General features: G+C 35.5%; 1 protein-coding gene across 23 annotated transcripts in view; it reads right to left on the bottom strand.

Moving 5' to 3' along the window:
• MYO9A (myosin IXA) overlaps positions 1 to 17,355 on the bottom strand; it is a 308,527-nt gene that overhangs the window by 62,969 nt on the left and 228,203 nt on the right. For 13 of the 23 annotated variants that reach the window (XM_056800401.1, XM_056800408.1, XM_056800432.1 and 10 more), the window contains 4 exons: positions 16,991 to 17,090; positions 16,213 to 16,428; positions 8,654 to 8,766; positions 7,089 to 7,246 (listed from right to left, as the gene is read on the bottom strand). In XM_056800401.1, coding sequence (XP_056656379.1) covers positions 7,089 to 7,246; positions 8,654 to 8,766; positions 16,213 to 16,428; positions 16,991 to 17,090 — 587 coding nt within the window. The remainder of the gene's footprint in view (positions 1 to 7,088; positions 7,247 to 8,653; positions 8,767 to 16,212; positions 16,429 to 16,990; positions 17,091 to 17,355) is intronic. The other 10 variants (XM_056800455.1, XM_056800478.1, XM_056800482.1 and 7 more) reach the window with 2 other exon arrangements.

The raw sequence follows: 17,355 nt of genomic DNA, 5'->3' as shown, positions 1-17,355 counted from the left end.
GGAAAAATTGGATAATGCAGTTCTAGAAAAGGAAGAGATGATGACAAAAAGTTAGTATGGCTTCATCAAGAATAGATAATGTCATGCTAAGCTCACTTTTTTTTTTGACAGGATTATTAGACTGGTAGATCAGGGTTTACCTAGATTTCAGCAAAGTATTTAATAAAGACTCTCAGATGATTCTTATGACAGATAAGAGAGATGAGTTACACAAAAATTAGTCATATCTGGAACTGGTTGAATAGCTGGACTGAATGAAAAGTCATTAAGTATTCAAAGGAAGGGTACCAAATTCACTAAAGTTGAATGAGAAAGTCAAGATTCGAAAAGATCTCAAGTTAGAACTTCAAGTTCAAACAACAAAACGAAATTTTATAGGGAAGTAAGGTTCTCTGACTCTAGATCAAAAACTCTTTCTATTGTACCACAATTTCAAGAAGGATGAAGACTGAGAACACTGAAATTTGGCAGTTAAGAGAGTACTCCTCGCCATCCAAAACGCGCCCAGACAGTTCGCGCATTTTACAATGTGAGTCATCTTTCCATGGTCTATTCATGGTGAAGACATGCTGACTCTTCTTAATCCGAGCTTCCTTTTCCAAATGTTCACTAAGCTTTCTTTACTAGAAATTTACCAGCAATCACAGTTAAAAGTCACTGGTATATATAGTTTAGACTTCTCTTCAAGAAGCAAGGTAACATGTGCCCCTCTTCAGCTCTTCAGTGCCACTCCTGGTGCTCATAGTATTAAAAAAGAACACTGAAAATGGCTTATCAATCATATCCACCACTTCTTTTATTTCTCAGGGATTCAATTTAGTTGATTTCAGAGAAAAGGATGAAAGTGAGGCCAGAAGAAGAAAGAACAGAAGCAAAGAAGAAAGATGAAGTAATTTAAAGTTTTATGAGGGAAAAGAGAATAGAGAATGGGAAGAAATAGGAGATTATAGTCAGGAGAAATAGTTTCAAAATGCAGGATTCTGAAGGTGGGGCAATTTTGTGTGGTTGACAAGGTTGGCAATTTTACAACTGATGGTCTTTTCAATTACATTAAATACATAATCTCATTAAATGAAGCATTTAATTCTTTATGAGGGTATCAGGTGAGGGTTAAATTTATTTAGAATATTTTTCCATGAGACGTATACAAAAATATTTATAGCCTCACTCTGTAATGGCAAAAAAATGGAAAATGGAGATGTCCATCAATTGGGGAATGGCTGAATAAATTGTGGCATCTGATGGTGATGGAATATTATTGTGCTGAAAGTAATAATGAAATGAAGGAATTGGAATGACTTCCAGCAATTGATGCAGAGCAAAAGGAGCAGAACCAGGAGAACACTGTACACAGAAACTCCATGGTTACAAGATTCATGATTTCCCCCTTCACTTCCTTCCCCAGTCCCGAAGCTGACAAGCAGTTCCACTGGGTTATGCATGTATCATTGTTCAAAACCTATTTCCATGTTATTCATATTTGCAGTAGAGTGATCCTTTAACATCAAAACCCTAATCATATTCCCATCTAACTACATGATCGATCATTTATTTTTCTTCTGTGTTTCTGCTCCCACAGTTCTGCTCCTTTCACTCTGCATCAATTCCTGGAGGTCATTCCAGTTCACATGGAATTCTTCCAATTCATTATTCCTTTGAGTACAATAGTATTCCATCACCATCAGATATGACAATTTGTTCAGCCATTCACCAATTGATGGACACCTCCTCATTTTCCAGGGTTTTTTTTTAAGCCTCCACAAAGAGTGAATATTTTTTTACAAGTCTTTTTCCTTATTATCTCTTTGGGGTACAAACCCAGCCGTGGTATGGGTGGGTCAAAGGGTAGGCATTCTTTTAAAGGAAGGTTAAATTTAAACGACTCTCATTAATTTTTTTTTTTACAGAACTGGAGGTCAGAAGATTATTTCCTTACAGGTTAAGATGTCTATAATGGGGAACTCTCCAAACAGAATGATAAAAACTGTTGAAGGGTTTCTGGCTCAGAGGCCGGCTGGAAGGAAGAAGGGGCCAACAGGTTTGGGGAAGGAAATATATGACCCTGATCTTATAATGTGGGACTTTCCAAGGTCTTATAGCTCCCATGGAGTTAACTGCCTACAAAACTGAGTGACTAGACAAAGAATCCTAGAGAATCAACCAAAAAGCTAGTTGAAATAATCAACAACTTTAGGAAAGTTGCAGGATACAAAATAAACCTGCATAAGTCATCAGCATTTTTATATATCTCCAACCCATTTCAGCAGCAAGAATTAGAAAGAGAAATTCCATTTAAAATCACTTTAAACAATATAAAATACTTAGGGATCTATCTGCCAAGACAAACAGAGGAACTATATGAACACAACTATAAAACACACTCCACACAATCAAAACTAGATCTAAACAATTGGAGAAACATTGATTGCTCATGGGTAGGACGAGCTAACCTAATAAAAATGACAATCCTGCCCAAATTAATTTACTTATTTAGTGCCATACCCACTGAACCACCAAAAATCTTTTTTACTGAATTAGAAAACCACAACAAAGTTCATTTGGAAGAACAAAAGATCAAGGATATCCAGGGAAATCATGGGAAAAAAAAAAAGCAAAGGAACGGAGGACTTGCAGTCCCAGATCTCAAACTATTCTATAAAACAGTGGTCATCAAAACAATTTGGTACTGGCTAAGAGACAGAAAGGAGGATCAGTGGAATAGGCTAGGGGTAAATGACCTCAGAAAGGCAGTCTATGATAAGCCCAAAGACCCCAGTTTTGGGGACCACTTTTTGATAAAATCCACTTTTTGATAAAAACTGCTGGGAAATTTGGAAGATAGTGTGGGAGAGATTAAGTTTGGATCAACATCTCACACCCTACACCAAGATAAACTCAGAATGGGTGAATGACCTGAATATAAAGAAGGAAACTATAAGCAAATTAGGTGAACACAGAATAGTATATTTGTCAGATCTTTGGGAAAGGAAAGACTTTAAAACCAAGCAAGAGCTAGAAAAAAAATCACAAAATTTAAAATCAATAATTTTGATTACATCAAATTAAAAAGTTTTTGTACAAACAAAACTAAGGCATCCAAAATTAGAAGGGAAACAACAAATTGGGAAACAATCTTCATTACCAAAACCTCTGACAAAGGTTTAATTATTCAAATTTATAAAGAGCTAAACCAGTTGTACAAAAAATCAAGCCATTCTCCAATTGAAAAATGGGCAAGGGACATGAATAGGCAATTTTCAGTTAAAGAAATTAAGACTATTAATAAGCACATGAAAAAGTCAAAACAACTCTGAAGTATCACCTCACACCTAGCAGATTGGCTAACATGACAGCAAAGGAATGAATGCTGGAGGGGATATGTAAAGTCGGGACATTAATTCATTGCTGGTGGAGCTGTGAGTTGATCCAACCATTCTGGAGGGCAATTTGGAACTATGCCCAAAGGGCGACAAAAGAATATCTACCCTTTGACCCAGCCATAGCACTGCTGGGTCTGTACCCCAAAGAGATAAGAAAAAAGACTTGTACAAGAATATTCATAGCTGTACTCTTTGTGGTGGCAAAAAATTGGAAAATGAGGGGCTGCCCTTCAATTGGGGAATGGCTGAACAAATTGTGGTATCTGTTGGTGATGGAATACTATTGTGCTAAAAGGAATAATAAAGTGGAGGAAATTCTATGGAGACTGGAACAACCTCCAGGAAGTGATGCAGAGCGAGAGGAGCAGAACCAGGAGAACATTGTACACAGAGACTGATACACTGTGGTACAATCGAATGTAATGGACTTCTCCATTAGTGGCAATGCAGTGATCCTGAACAATTTGGAGGAACCTACGAGAAACCACTATCCACATCCAGAGGAAAAACTGTGGGAGTAAAAACAATGAAAAAAAAAACAAATGATTGAATACATGGGTCGAAGGGATATGGTTGGGGATGTAGTCTCTAAATGAACATCCTAGTGCAAATAACAACATGGAAATAGGTTCTGAACAAGGACACAAGTAATACCCAATGAAATTGTGTATCAGCTGTGGGAAGGGTGGGTAGAAGGGAGGGAAATAAAGTGAGTATTGTAACCCCAAAAAATAAAAAAAAGAAAAGAAAATGAGTAACTAGAACCTTTGGCAATCAACTTCTTCCTCTCCAAAACAGTTTTAATGTGTTTAAGTACAACCTTGAGGTTTTTGGCTTTTTTTTTTTAAACTTTGTGTTCCTTTTTAGCACAGACCTTAGTTGTGACTAATTCCTCTTGTATAAGAATTTGTTTTTCTTTAAGTGATAGATTAGAAATAAAGTTAGTGAGAACATAAAATTCCCTTGGTCCTATGACTTCAGAAGACTGATCAAGCAAAGTGATGAACCAGAAGTGCAGAACAACATTAAGTGACTAGTGTATGGATTTGTTTTGCATAACAAAACTTACTGGTTACCAGGCAGATTAAAAAAAAATTTAAGAAAAGTGGTGACAGTGATGCAAAAAAGTAGAGGAATAAGAGCATTGATGAAGAAATTTTTTTTTTTTAATACAGAAAAAAGAACCAAGAGAGGTTTAGGGAAAAACAGATATGGACAGCTCTGGCACTAATGTGCTAAATGTATCATATATTTTGGGAAAAATAAAAACAAAATACTAAGTTGTACCAAGTACAACTGAGGTATAATATGCTTCTCTTTTTCTTCTTTGTACATGGAAATGATTGGGTTTTTGTATTTGTCAAGTGCAGAATGATAAAATAAGCAAATACCACCTCACCCCCAAAACACCACATTCATTACCTTGGTTAAATTAAGAATCCAAAGGAAAAGAAAAAGTTGTCTCCAACCTGCTTTCCTTCTCCTTTGAACAAAGTCATTCTCTTCCCACTAGTAATTTTGAATGCCTCTTTGAAGGTTTAGAGAAACTTCAACACAATTCACACAGTTTTAACACAAACTATCCCACATATAATAGATACACATCTGGACTGATTATTTTTTGTTTTTTAAGAGTTAACCAGATATAAGATTTTATTAGCAACACAAGTGAAAATATATTGCTGTTCAGCCAATCTCACAAAAGATCAATAATGGTAACATGGCTCTATGAGGAAGCAGTGAAGAGTTATCTTCTGAAGAAGAGGATTATTGAAACCAAAGTGGAATAGTAGTGGCAAGGAATAATTTTTTTTTAAACTCTTACCTTCTGATTTGGAATCAACACTGTGTATTGGTTCCAAGGCAGAAGAGTGGTAAGGGCTAGGCAATGGGAGTTAAGTGACTTGCCCAGGGTCACACAGCTAGGAAGTGTCTGAGGCCAGCTTTGAAGCCATCCTTCATGGGTCATGGGACCTCCCATCTCTAGGCCTGACTCTCAATCCACTGAGCTACCCAGCTGCCCCTGCAAGAAATAATTTGAGACCATGCCAACAGAGCTATAAGAAACCATCAAGTCGCAATGAGGTATAGGAGGTGGTCAAGAGATAGAGTTATGAGATGATTTATTGTATGAGAAGAGTGTGTGTAAGTGTATATGTATGTGCATGATGCCTTGACTTTTCTCTGTGATTTACTTATTTTGTCCCAATTAGATGAATAAAGATTTTACTGATACTATTTATTATACAAAACACCAAAGAACCCGGGTTTAGGGAAAGGTGCTCTCTAATGAGTATAAACAATAAGAAAGTGAAAAGTGAAATCAGTTTATAACTAAACATCTTAATAAGAGGTAATTGAGTGGTTAATTATGATATGAGAAGGTTTCAAATAAAGGAAGTTATTCAAATTTCTTCACAGAAGCTCAGCAGAAGCCCTATTAAAGGATGTGGCCTTCGACCAAGTAGAGGTATCTTCCTATCAAACAATCTATTTTTAGACAAGACTCTTTCTCAAATGGCAGTCCACTTTTATAAGGGTGGATGAAGCAACTAGGCTATGGATTAGGCTTGTGAGAGGGGGCAGCTGGGTGGCTCAGTAGATTGAGAGTCAGGCCTAGAGATAGAAGGTCCTGGCTTCAAATCTGGTCTCAGACACTTCCCAGCTGTGTGACCCTGGGCAAGTCACTTAACCCCCATTGCCTAGCCCTTACCACTCTTCTGCCTTGGAACCAATACATGGTATGGATTCTAAGACGAAGGTAAGGTTGTTTTGTTTTTTTTTAAAGTGCTTGTGAGGGGAGCTCAGTCAAACACAAAACATACTTCCAGATGGAAAACTTGTGGGAAAAGAGGAAAGGGCAAACAGAATGATGCAGGGAGTTGGAAGACTTAGGCAAGACTTTGGGGAACCTTGCACAATCAGGAAAAGGGAGAAGCTGGGAGATGAAGGAGGAATTTCTTTTGGCTAGGAAGGTCTTTTATATAGCTATAAAGTATAGGGTGGGATAAAAGAGATAAGAGATTGACCTGTAAAAAACAGGCTAAGTAGGACTAGAAAGACAGACTTCCACTATTGGATGGGGGCTAAAACAAATATAAACCTAGGCTAGTGGAGGGCTTAGGATAGCAATGGTACTCATTGTTTTCTCCTCTATCCCTCTAACAAGTGGCATAGTAGATTAAGCCCTGATTCTAGAGTCTTCAAATTTCAAAAACAAAAACATGTCTTCAAATATGGTCTCAGACACTAAATGTGTCACCCTAGGTAAGTCACTTAAATCTGTTTGCATCAGATTTCCTCAACTGTAAAGTGGGGATAATAATAGCACCTACCTCTCTGAGTAATTCTGAGAAGGAAATAAGATAATAATTATAAAATATTTAGCACAGTGCCTGACACATAGTAATGACTATATCACTATATAAATGTTACTCATTATTATTACTATTATTTGTACCTTTTCTTCTCTTAGCTTTCCTAAGAATAAAAATTATACCATTCTCTCTACAAGTGTCAGTAAGACAGAACGTATATAATATTTACCTGAAATATTTTTGATACGTACAATGTAATCTACAGCCTTTTACTTAACAATCCTTGTCAAAGAGTTTGGTGAACTGTACTACCTTTATGCATATTAAAGCAACATTTAAAGAATTAATTTATAATGAAGCCACCCTCCTCTCTCTTTCTCTTTTATCTTACCTTCAGGATGGTGGAGGACAGGAAACATATCAATGCCACCTGGCTCTGGATCAGCAGAAAACTCTAACAACTCTGCCTGAGGAGCCAGCCTTTCTCTGGAAGCCTTCTTATCCCCCTGTTTCCCTTTTGCCCAGAATCTCATCTTTGCTTTTTGTGGTCTGTTTAAAAAAAAAAAGAGAGAGAGCGAGCTATGAATTTGTCCCAAAGGAAAAAAAATCACTTTGTAATCTATTTCTGTTGCTTTAGTCTAAGGCCCAAAAGAACAAATATTCAATTTCCCTTTTTATTTTTAAACCCTTACCTTCCATCTTTGAGTTAATACTGTGTATTGGCTCCAAGGCAGAAGAATGGTAAGGGCTAGGCAAGGGGGGGGGGGGGGGGGGTTAAGTAACTTACCCAGGGTCACACAGCTAGGAAATATCTGAGGTCAAATTTGAACCCAGGACCTCCCATTTCTGGGCCTGACTCTCACTCCACTGAGCCACCCAGCTGCCCCCAATTTCCCTTTTCGATATGAAGTCTGTATAATTTTTGTTGAGAAGAATATAAAAAAACAGCAAGCAGGTACCCAGAGATGTTTGGGAACCAGTCCAATTATTGTCAGTCCCAGAACTGGGTTACCTTCCGTTAATGCTCTCTTAATAACCATTAAAATGGGACTTCAGTAAGATGAAGTGTCAGGGCTTGATCTCATTTCCATAAAAGTGGTCTTCAAGTGTTTAACAATGATCTGGCTTAATGTAACTAGTAACACATAAACATTTTCATTTGGTACACACGAGACAATTTTGAACTCTGAATGATTAAAAACTTTCCTTTTTTTTCCTGCCCCTGTTATTTCAATGATTTTTCCTGTATGTTTTAAGTTTCATGCAATTGTGCCTATTTTAGAGGCAAAGCTATCAAAACATACATTATGGTCATATGCAAAAGATGTGAAACAGCAAAGTACGGGTCTTTCTCTCCACACATGTGCACACACACAAAATAAAAGGAAATTAATTCAAGCATTATGTAATCAAGATATGCATAGTCTTCTCTTCAGCCCCATTTGTTAAATCAGAAGTTTAGAAGACAATGTCATAGTTTTAATGCTGGAAGAGGTTTTAGAGATGATGTGATTCCTCCTACCTCATTTTATAGTTGAGAAAGCAGGTCCAGAGAAGTAAGTGGTACAGTGGGAAACACATGGGAGACAAGAATTTACATTCTCATTCCAAACATACTGAGCCTTTGAGGAGACCACAATATCTTTGGGCTCTGTTTTCTAATCAAATAAGGAAATTGAATAGGATAATCTATGCGGTCCACTCCAGTTCTAACACGAAAGCACTATAATATAGTGATTTATCCAAGTCATATAGTTGGTGTTTATTAGAATTTATTTTTCCTAAAATTCTTATTTCTAGTTCTATATGCCTTCCACTTTATTTGTACTTCGAACTTGACTTTCAAAAATCAAAAGCAGTTTTTATTATCTCCAAATGAATCTGAATTAGGAAAAAAGTGCTGCTGATTTTATGTAAAAGATGTCAGGCAGTAGACCGAACTTATACCCAGCATACCTTCCATCAGCAACTGAAGTCTTCTGTACAGATGCTAAATTTGTAATCTCTCCTTGAGACATGGTTTTATGGAGTTTTGTTTGGCTTTCTGATGAAGCAAAACGCTGCAAAGTCTGTAATAATTACAGGTGTAAAAGAGTTTAAAAATAAATGATGTTTTGATAACATTTTAAGTCCCAAGTCTTGGAACTACATAGGAATTCCAGCAGATAAAGCAATGAAATGAAAACAAATACAATTAGTAATAGACAAAGAAATACCAGACTTGATCAGAGACTTGAATTACGTATCAATAATCTAGTCTATGGAGGAAATTTGTCCCCTGATGATCGATGAATTACAGCTATTGTATCATGTTTTGGGCCCATGTAAATGAAGGATCTTTACTGGCATACAAACTCCAAAATCAGATCTACTTGGAAATTCAGATAAATTCAGATCAAGTTAGATTAAAACTTGACTACTAAATTAAAATGGTTGCTCTATTTAGTGGTTTATTTCTTAAAAAGAAATATAGATGATCTCATTATATTGGCAACCTCAGTAGAGGGTTATAACATCAAGATTAGAATATCACTCAGAAATCTCAACCATTTATCAAACTATGCCAAGAGTCTAATAAGAGAATATATTCTCTAGTTTAATTTGTAAAAATCAGCAGTTCAGAATAGAACCATCAAATTTTGGATTTGGAAGGAACTATATGTAGTAACTACCTGATTCAATCCCTTTATTTTATAAATTAAGAATATGAGACTCAGAGAAGTGCCTAACTGAGTATGGGATGCAAGAGATTTGAGTTGTAGATTCAATTTTGTTGCTAATTAGCTATGTGACCATGAGGAAATCATTAAGTCTCTTGGTTTCATTTCCTTACCTGTAAAATGAAAAAGCTGGACTAGATGACCTTAAAGGTTATACCACCAAATACCACATAAAAGGGATTTACATAGATGTGCTATATAAATACAAGCCATTCTTACATAATCACTTGTTATCCAAGTTATTTCATTTACCTACCTACCCACCCATATATTTTCTCCTTAATTTAAAATAAGCTTTTATTTTTACCTTTCATTCTGTTAAAATAAACACACACCCCCACACACCTATTTCTTCATCATCAGAAACAGAAAGCATCACCATATTTACAAAAAAGGAAAATAGTTATCTTTTACCATATTACTTGTTCTTGGAAACTACAACAAAAAAAGAATTTCAGAAAGCTGGTAAAATAGTAAAGGGAGATGGATGGAGGAAAATAGAAGAAGTGGTAGAGCAAGAAAATCAAATACTTACATATAGATCTTCCCACCATCACCATGACAACTTTCCTGTTTCCTAATCAATGCTTTCTCTGCATATCTTTTTTCTCCCCATAACTCCCTCAAGCTGTCCAATATTCAGAATAGTCTAACTTGCTTGAATATAAATTTGAGGATGACTAAAGACATGCAACTCCATCTTTGCCCACCTAGTAAGAAAGTGTCTTAATAAAGTTAGTTTTGTTTGAATTTCAAGAACCTCTCAACTGATGTATTTTATAAAACTGGGTCTTAAAGCTCAATGTTGGGCTATGATCAAATTTAACATGTGGCATTATAGAAGAAAAATGTTATTGTTGATTTAAAAAAAAAAACTTCACAAAATGGTTCTCCTGTGATGATCATATTATGTTGATATATCAATAGGCCCTGAAGGGGCTCATAATAAATGGAAATTCTAGTATCCTCATTTAATTCTGCTAATGATTATAGTGCTTCATAATGCTTTATTCTTATTCTTTAACAATTATTTTCCCCTATTTAAATAAAATGTATAGAAATGTCTGATGTTTTCTGTTGTAGCATCTCTCACTTTGCAATATGGCACGTAACTTCTCAATTTGTATTCTGATGATGTTCAGTGTTGAGTGCAAGGATATGCTAATACCAACTAATGAGAGGAAAGTCTCTTGATCAACAGTTTTGTGCCATTCCAAATCTCATGCCAAAGTGGGTGTCTCACACAAAGCTAAGGCCTATGGCAGTAGTTGCTCATGAAAGCCTTTCTTGGTTTTCCCTCACACATCCATGCCTTAGGGAACAACAGTGCTACTCATTCCTACCTCAATGTAATCAATAAGTCTCTTTACCCCCTCTCTTGGAATGGATACTAAATATTGGTTCCAAGGAAGAAGAATGGTAAGGACTAGGCAATGAGGATTAAGTGACTTGCCCAGGGTCACACAGCTAGAAGTTTGAAGCTATATTTGAACCCAGGGCATACTATCTCTAGGCCTGGTTCTCTATCCCCTAAGCCACATTGCTGCCCCCAATAAATCAAATAATAAACATTAATTAACTGCCTAGTGTGTGCTGGGCACTATTCAAAAAAGGTTAGTCTTTGCCTTTAAGGAATTTACAATCAAATGAGGGAAACTACATGCCAATAAATATACACAAAGCAAGTTATGTAAAGGATAAAGAGGAAATTATTAATAGAGGGAAAGATTAAGTATTAGGAAAAGTTTCCTATAAAAATGGGGTTTTCATTGGGACTTAAAAGAAGCCAGGGAAGTCAAGAGGAAAAGCATTCCAGTCATGAGGGACACCAGAGAAAATGCCTAAAGCTGAGAGAGGGAGAGTGTTTTCTTCTTGGAATGACCAAAAAGCCAGGATTATTGGATGAAAGAGTACATTTCAGGGAATAAGACAGAAGAATGGAGAAGTAGAAGGGGGCTAGGTTATGAAGGGCTTTAAATGCCAATAAACCATTTTGTATTTGATCCCCAAGGTGATAGTTAATCGAGTTTACTGGGTAGCAGGTGATGGTTGGGCTTGGGATTTAGAAAAAATTAAGTGGCTGAATGGAGCATGGAAGTGGAGATACTTGAGGCAGACAGACCCATGTGAAGAAACTATTCAGGGGGGATTGTGAAGATTGGATTTGGCTATCTCCTGATTGCAACAATGAAGGTACTTAGCTCTTCCTTGACAGTGAAGATAAAATTATAATCCCCTATCTATTTTTAGATTTTAATCCCCCAAAGTGTTAACTCAGCATTTAAAGTATATCTACCTATTTTAACTACAAAAAGGTGTTAACTACAAAAGGTGAACTAACCAAAAAAGGTGTTAACTAAACACAAAAGGTATAACTAACTAAAAAGGTGTGAACATCCATTTCATACATTGAGTGCACAGTCCTGGAGGAGTGTCTGCTGTGATTGGTAGACATAAAAATTTAGGGGAGGTGACACAAGAGAAAAAGATCTTTAAATAGAGGAAATAGATGGATATAGATTGGAATCAAGGATTCAGTCACTCAGAGGAGAGACCGGAAGATCAGTCACTCGGAGTTGGATTGGAAGACACCCACCAGAAGGCTATTGTAATAATCAAGGTGTGAGGTGATAAGGGTCTTGAATAGAAGAGTGGCAGTGTGTCAAGAGGGAAGGGGGCATATTTGGAAGATGTTGCAAAACCTTGGTAACAGAACTTAACACCAACATGCCTCCTTTACTATTTCCCCTTGCAAAATAATTACAGAACAATAGTGTTCAGAGTAGAGGCTTCAGCAACCACATTCAATAAGTTACAACTTTTCCTGAAAATTTTCCTTTAAAATATGCTTAATCAAATGGTTATCCAACGTTTGTTAGAAAACCTTCAATCACAGGGAGCCTATTACCTCCCAAGGCAGCCCATTTCACTTTTGTATACCTTTAATTGGTGAGTTGTTGCTTACATCAAGCCAAAATTTTCCTTTTGTCTCCATGCCTTGGTATTAGCCATTTCATCCTTACTATGGTCTCAAAGAATCTTTTTCTTACTTCAAGACACAACACAAATACCAATTTTTAAAATGAAAACTTTATTTACCTATGAAAGGTCCTAAATCATTAGCCATAGGAAAAGACCTCAAGGTACCTAGAAATTCAGCTTGTTTATGTGAAGTAAGTATGGTTCCAACTGGCAAAGGAAGAAGGATGTATTCCATCTTCTTTACCATCCCATATTTTACCTACAGATTGCTTCAAGCAAAGTCTTAGAGAATAGGCATCAGAAATATGAAAACCAACCTATATGACTTTTGTGTGAATTTGAGACTCCATAGAAAGTATTACAGACTTTAGTGCTTATGATAAGGAAACCGTTTTTACTCTATATAACAAGTTTAAAGTTTAAGTAACTAATCTAGTCAAGATATGTTATAGAAATCTCACTGCAATGCTTGTGGGCTATGATAATCTTTGTAATAATATAGAAAATACATAGGTTTTCCAGATGTTCTCCTGAAAACAATATTTAGATAAAGTTGATAAGCTAGGTCATCAAATGTATTCTAGATTTGAAACTGCCAGATGATGTGCAAAATGATATAGCCAGAAAAAGAACTAAGCAAATTTGGCACATCAATTAAAAAATATGCATTTGTTAAGTACCTACTATGTGCCAGGTGCTAGGAAAACAAATATTAAAAATGAAAAATGATCTCTACTTTCAAGAAGCTAATATTCTATTAGAGATGTGTACATATACATTAGTAAATACTAATTATATGAAGAAAAAATATGAACATAAAATAAATATCAATTACCATATTCAATGTACAAAGCAGATGAAGAGAGGTCTAAGAGATTAGACAAAATTACCTGGGATAAATTACCTGGTATTTTGAGCTCCACATTTTAGTGGTAGGGAGTTAAAGGGATAGAGTAAGAGGAATTGGGTGGAATTCTTTGGGTAATGCTCTGGTTGATTTTCTAAAGTCCACATAGGACATTAAAGAAATTAACAGAGCCAACCTCTTTTAGAGGAGGGATGGTAGGTTTTAAAGCTGTTTCTAAGGTCCATAATGTTCCCCAGTGTCTCTGGTCTTCAGTCACACTTACATTCTACTTCAATCCTAAACTGGAAAGGCTGAATAAATATCAATGCAAATCTCTATGATCAAGATAAAAAAACAATCCTGGGATGAATTTTGCTTAGTTTCGTTCAAATGCTTAAGAATACTGATTTATATTATGTGGGAAAATAATAAAAAATAATTTGTGGAAACAGTAAAAGCTTACTACTAGTTTTAACTGCCTTGATTTAACAATTTATTATAATGAATACTTTCAAAATATATAATGTGCAATTTTTAACCAATTTTTACCACCCAGAAAGCAAAAGGCAATAAAATAAGTAAAATATTTTGATAAAAAACTGTTTGGTAGCCCCTTTGAACCCATTTCTTCAAATGTAAAATGAAAAGAAAAAATCTTTTAGGTCCTTTAAAGCAATATAGCTACAATTCTATGAAAGCTTCATGTTTCCTGGATTAGGTAGAGCTAGTTTAGTGTCATATACATAGTAACTAGATCTTTCGCCACTACTACAAAGGAAGAGTTGCCTCATAGTGAGTATTTTTGTTAACTAGTTTCATTGAAACTTAAGGCAAAAAACAAACTTTAGGCTTTCCCAAAGGCTAAGGGCTTTCTGTTCTAGGTTGTTTTGCTAGCTACAAAGTCAGAGAGGTCAGTAATGTTTTTCAGTGTAGCTGATCCCTGGAAAATCTGGCTTTTTTAAATAATAGAAGAGTTCTACATTTAGTAAATTCAACATATGCTTAGAAATGACTAGTATTTACTCTTTTACCTATAATATAAGATACCAATGGAATGTAGGATATTTCCATGTTATATTAAAAAACCCCACCCTTTCATATTGCCTATTCCTCCTACAAGATCCATTGTCATTATTACCATTTGCTAAATACTTTTTTTCACAAACATAACCACCAGAAATGTTCCCTACCACCTGTGCCCAACAATAAAAGAGCTAGTAAGAGTGCAGAGAGATGAATGTGCACTGATGAATTCTAATTCTATATGCATGCAATGATCATCAAAACTAGGTGGATAGAAGAATCACAATAAGAGCTCCCGAGTGATGAGGAAGATTTTTTAAAGGATAGAATCTTCTAAGCAGTGAGTCCCAATCCCTTTCAGCTTCTCAGTAAGGTTTTCTAGTAGATTAAGACTTGGTGTGCTAAGAGAACTAATGTTTTGTAAAAGGGTAAACGCTCGGGAATGCAATAGCAGTAACATGTTGATTTCGTGTTCCTTAAGAAACAAATTTACTTTTTTCAATATGACCAGATCTTACCTATCTTACTAGATTGATAAATTTGAAATTTTTTTGCATGGTCTAAATATTAGAGAATCTTAATCAAATTAAATGAATTAATTTATATTTAGTTTTTAAATAAGAAAGGTGCAAATGCCTTTTTATAATAATTAGTCTTTCCTTTGTCAATTCTCAGTTTCAGTTAGAGGTTATAGGATTACAGTGGTTATTTTTATTTAGGTATGGATACCTCTAGTAAGGTTTCATTTCTCACTACTGAAAAGAAACTGACTCTAATGACAGCATAACTGCTAAGGATCATAGAGGCAACAAGTGTTAGAGACAGGGACTGAACACAGGTCCTCTTACTCCAGAAGCAGTACTCTTTTTACTGTCCTAAACTATGTGAAACCTTTATCCGATGAGCTTTTCTCATTTGTAAAATAAGGAGACTATGAGATAACAGAATTGCCTTTTTTTTTGTATATTTAAAAAAAAAACAGTTCAAGAGGGTTAATTTGAATGGATCTTGTCTTCTTCCATTTGTTTCTTGGACTATAAGTATAGATATTTTAAAAACCGAATATACTGCCAACAGGAAGACACAAAGTTAAAGAAACTACTCCGGATAAAAGAAGAAATTCAAAACCATGTCTGGATAGGAAGGCATATCAATTTCTAGAGCTATGTAGGTATAGAAATTATAGTATCAACTAAAAAGGTTTAGAAGTGAAAATCATTCACTGAGCAAATGATAAACATATTCTGAAACCTTCCTCCCACAATAAGTATATACTTTAGGAGAATATAAGAGACCAATAGCTAAAAAGGGAATTAAGTAAAATTTATTTCATTCTTTTATTAACATGATTATATCTACATGTGAATTCACTTTTTAAAATACCATTTGAATCCCTTACTCATAAACATATCCACAACCTTGGGGTGGGGACAAGGAACATAATATTTTGCCTTTCTTATTAGTTAAAAATATTGATATGGGTTCTTTTACTGAGAAATGACAAATTTTTAAAAAAATGAAGCATTACGTTTAAAGCACACAGTAGGGGGCTAAATAAATGTTCTTATGGGAATTAAGTGAGAATATACACTTCAGCTATGGGGTTAGGCCATAAGTCTTTATACATTCCCTCTGCCCTCTTTTTATTAATGCTAAAAGAAAATTTCAGTATGTTAAAAGTTGTGTTGTTTCAAGCAACACTACAAATAATCTTAACATTAATAAGCAAATATATATATATATATATATATATATTATTAAAGTGCTTCTATATCACTGAAAACATGTAATACTGTTTCAGCTGCTATTTGCAATGAGGCTTTCCATTTACAAAATCATTAGAAGAAGAAGCAGTGGAGGGTGTCAGTACAGCTAAAGATTAGCAAAGAACATTCCCATCACAACTGATTATACTGTTTCCCTTATATTTGTTGTAAAATTACCATTTCCGAGTCACTGTGATAAGCCTGCCCCAGGCTTGCTGAAGGCCCTGGCTCAGGGTGAGAAGCTTGGTGAGGGGGTAGAAGGGGCTCAATAATGTCATCGTAATCATCTTCCTCTGTATCCCCCTCCCCATCAGCAAAAGTACCTCTAGTCAAGAAATCGGAGCGCGTCCGCGCCATGCGAGCTTTCTTTTTATGGGCCGGTCTGGCAACCTGCTTGACCAAATGATAAAACAGATAACACAACAATGTTTTGTTTCGATTTTTTTTAAAAAAAGGAGATTCTGCTGATGTAAGGCATCAAAGTGTAGGTCTCACATGGACCAATGTATTCCTTAAAACAACCCTCCACCCCACCATAACCATCAGGAGCAATAAAAGGGTTGGGATAAACAAAAAGGAACATACGCATTGATTAGGAAAAAGGATAGGAACAGATGTTAGGAAATCTATGCTGCTAGACTTCACAATGAAGCAATCAAGTCTTCCCTTCGCATGGTTCAATGTCAACACTTCACCAAAGTCATGCTTATAAATTGTCCAGTATCACCCCACTGACATTTTTTAATGTAATCTCAACTTTTCCTGGAGAAGCTTGTAATTCTCTTGCTATATATAGTATGCCTCTACTCACTAGTAAATCAATTTCTCTCAGTTCTTTGTGTGTAAATGCTTGTAATCAAGATGAGTAGAATAAGAGGCAGCCAGGGAGTGGAATAATTCCTAAATCAACATAAATGCATTTCAGTTAAAAGAAGAAATAAAACCTTTTGCTTACCTCTCCTCTGCCTGGCCCAGTAAATTTCACAGGCTTCCCAGGTGGTTCACCTCTTGTATGGAGTTGATTATTTCCATGGCTTAAATATTCCTTACTGAAACTTAAGACAACATAATTACACAGCTTGAAAGAAGATTTTGTCCTATAAAAAGTCCAACACACAGTAAAACTATATAGACAAGAACTGAAATTGTATTAATTTTACCAATTAATACTTAATGAGTTTCTAAAATTCCCAAATTATTTTTCTACTTACTTGACTTCTATTGCCAACAACAACAATCTTGAAAATACTGATCTACCAGAGCTTAAGAAAGTAATCCATGAACTGAATGCAGAATTGGGTCTCTAAATCCATAGTTTGG

This window comes from Monodelphis domestica, chromosome 1, assembly GCF_027887165.1.
Source record: "Monodelphis domestica isolate mMonDom1 chromosome 1, mMonDom1.pri, whole genome shotgun sequence".
NCBI lineage: Eukaryota > Metazoa > Chordata > Mammalia > Didelphimorphia > Didelphidae > Monodelphis > Monodelphis domestica.
This window is presented reverse-complemented; position numbering and strand designations above follow the sequence as displayed.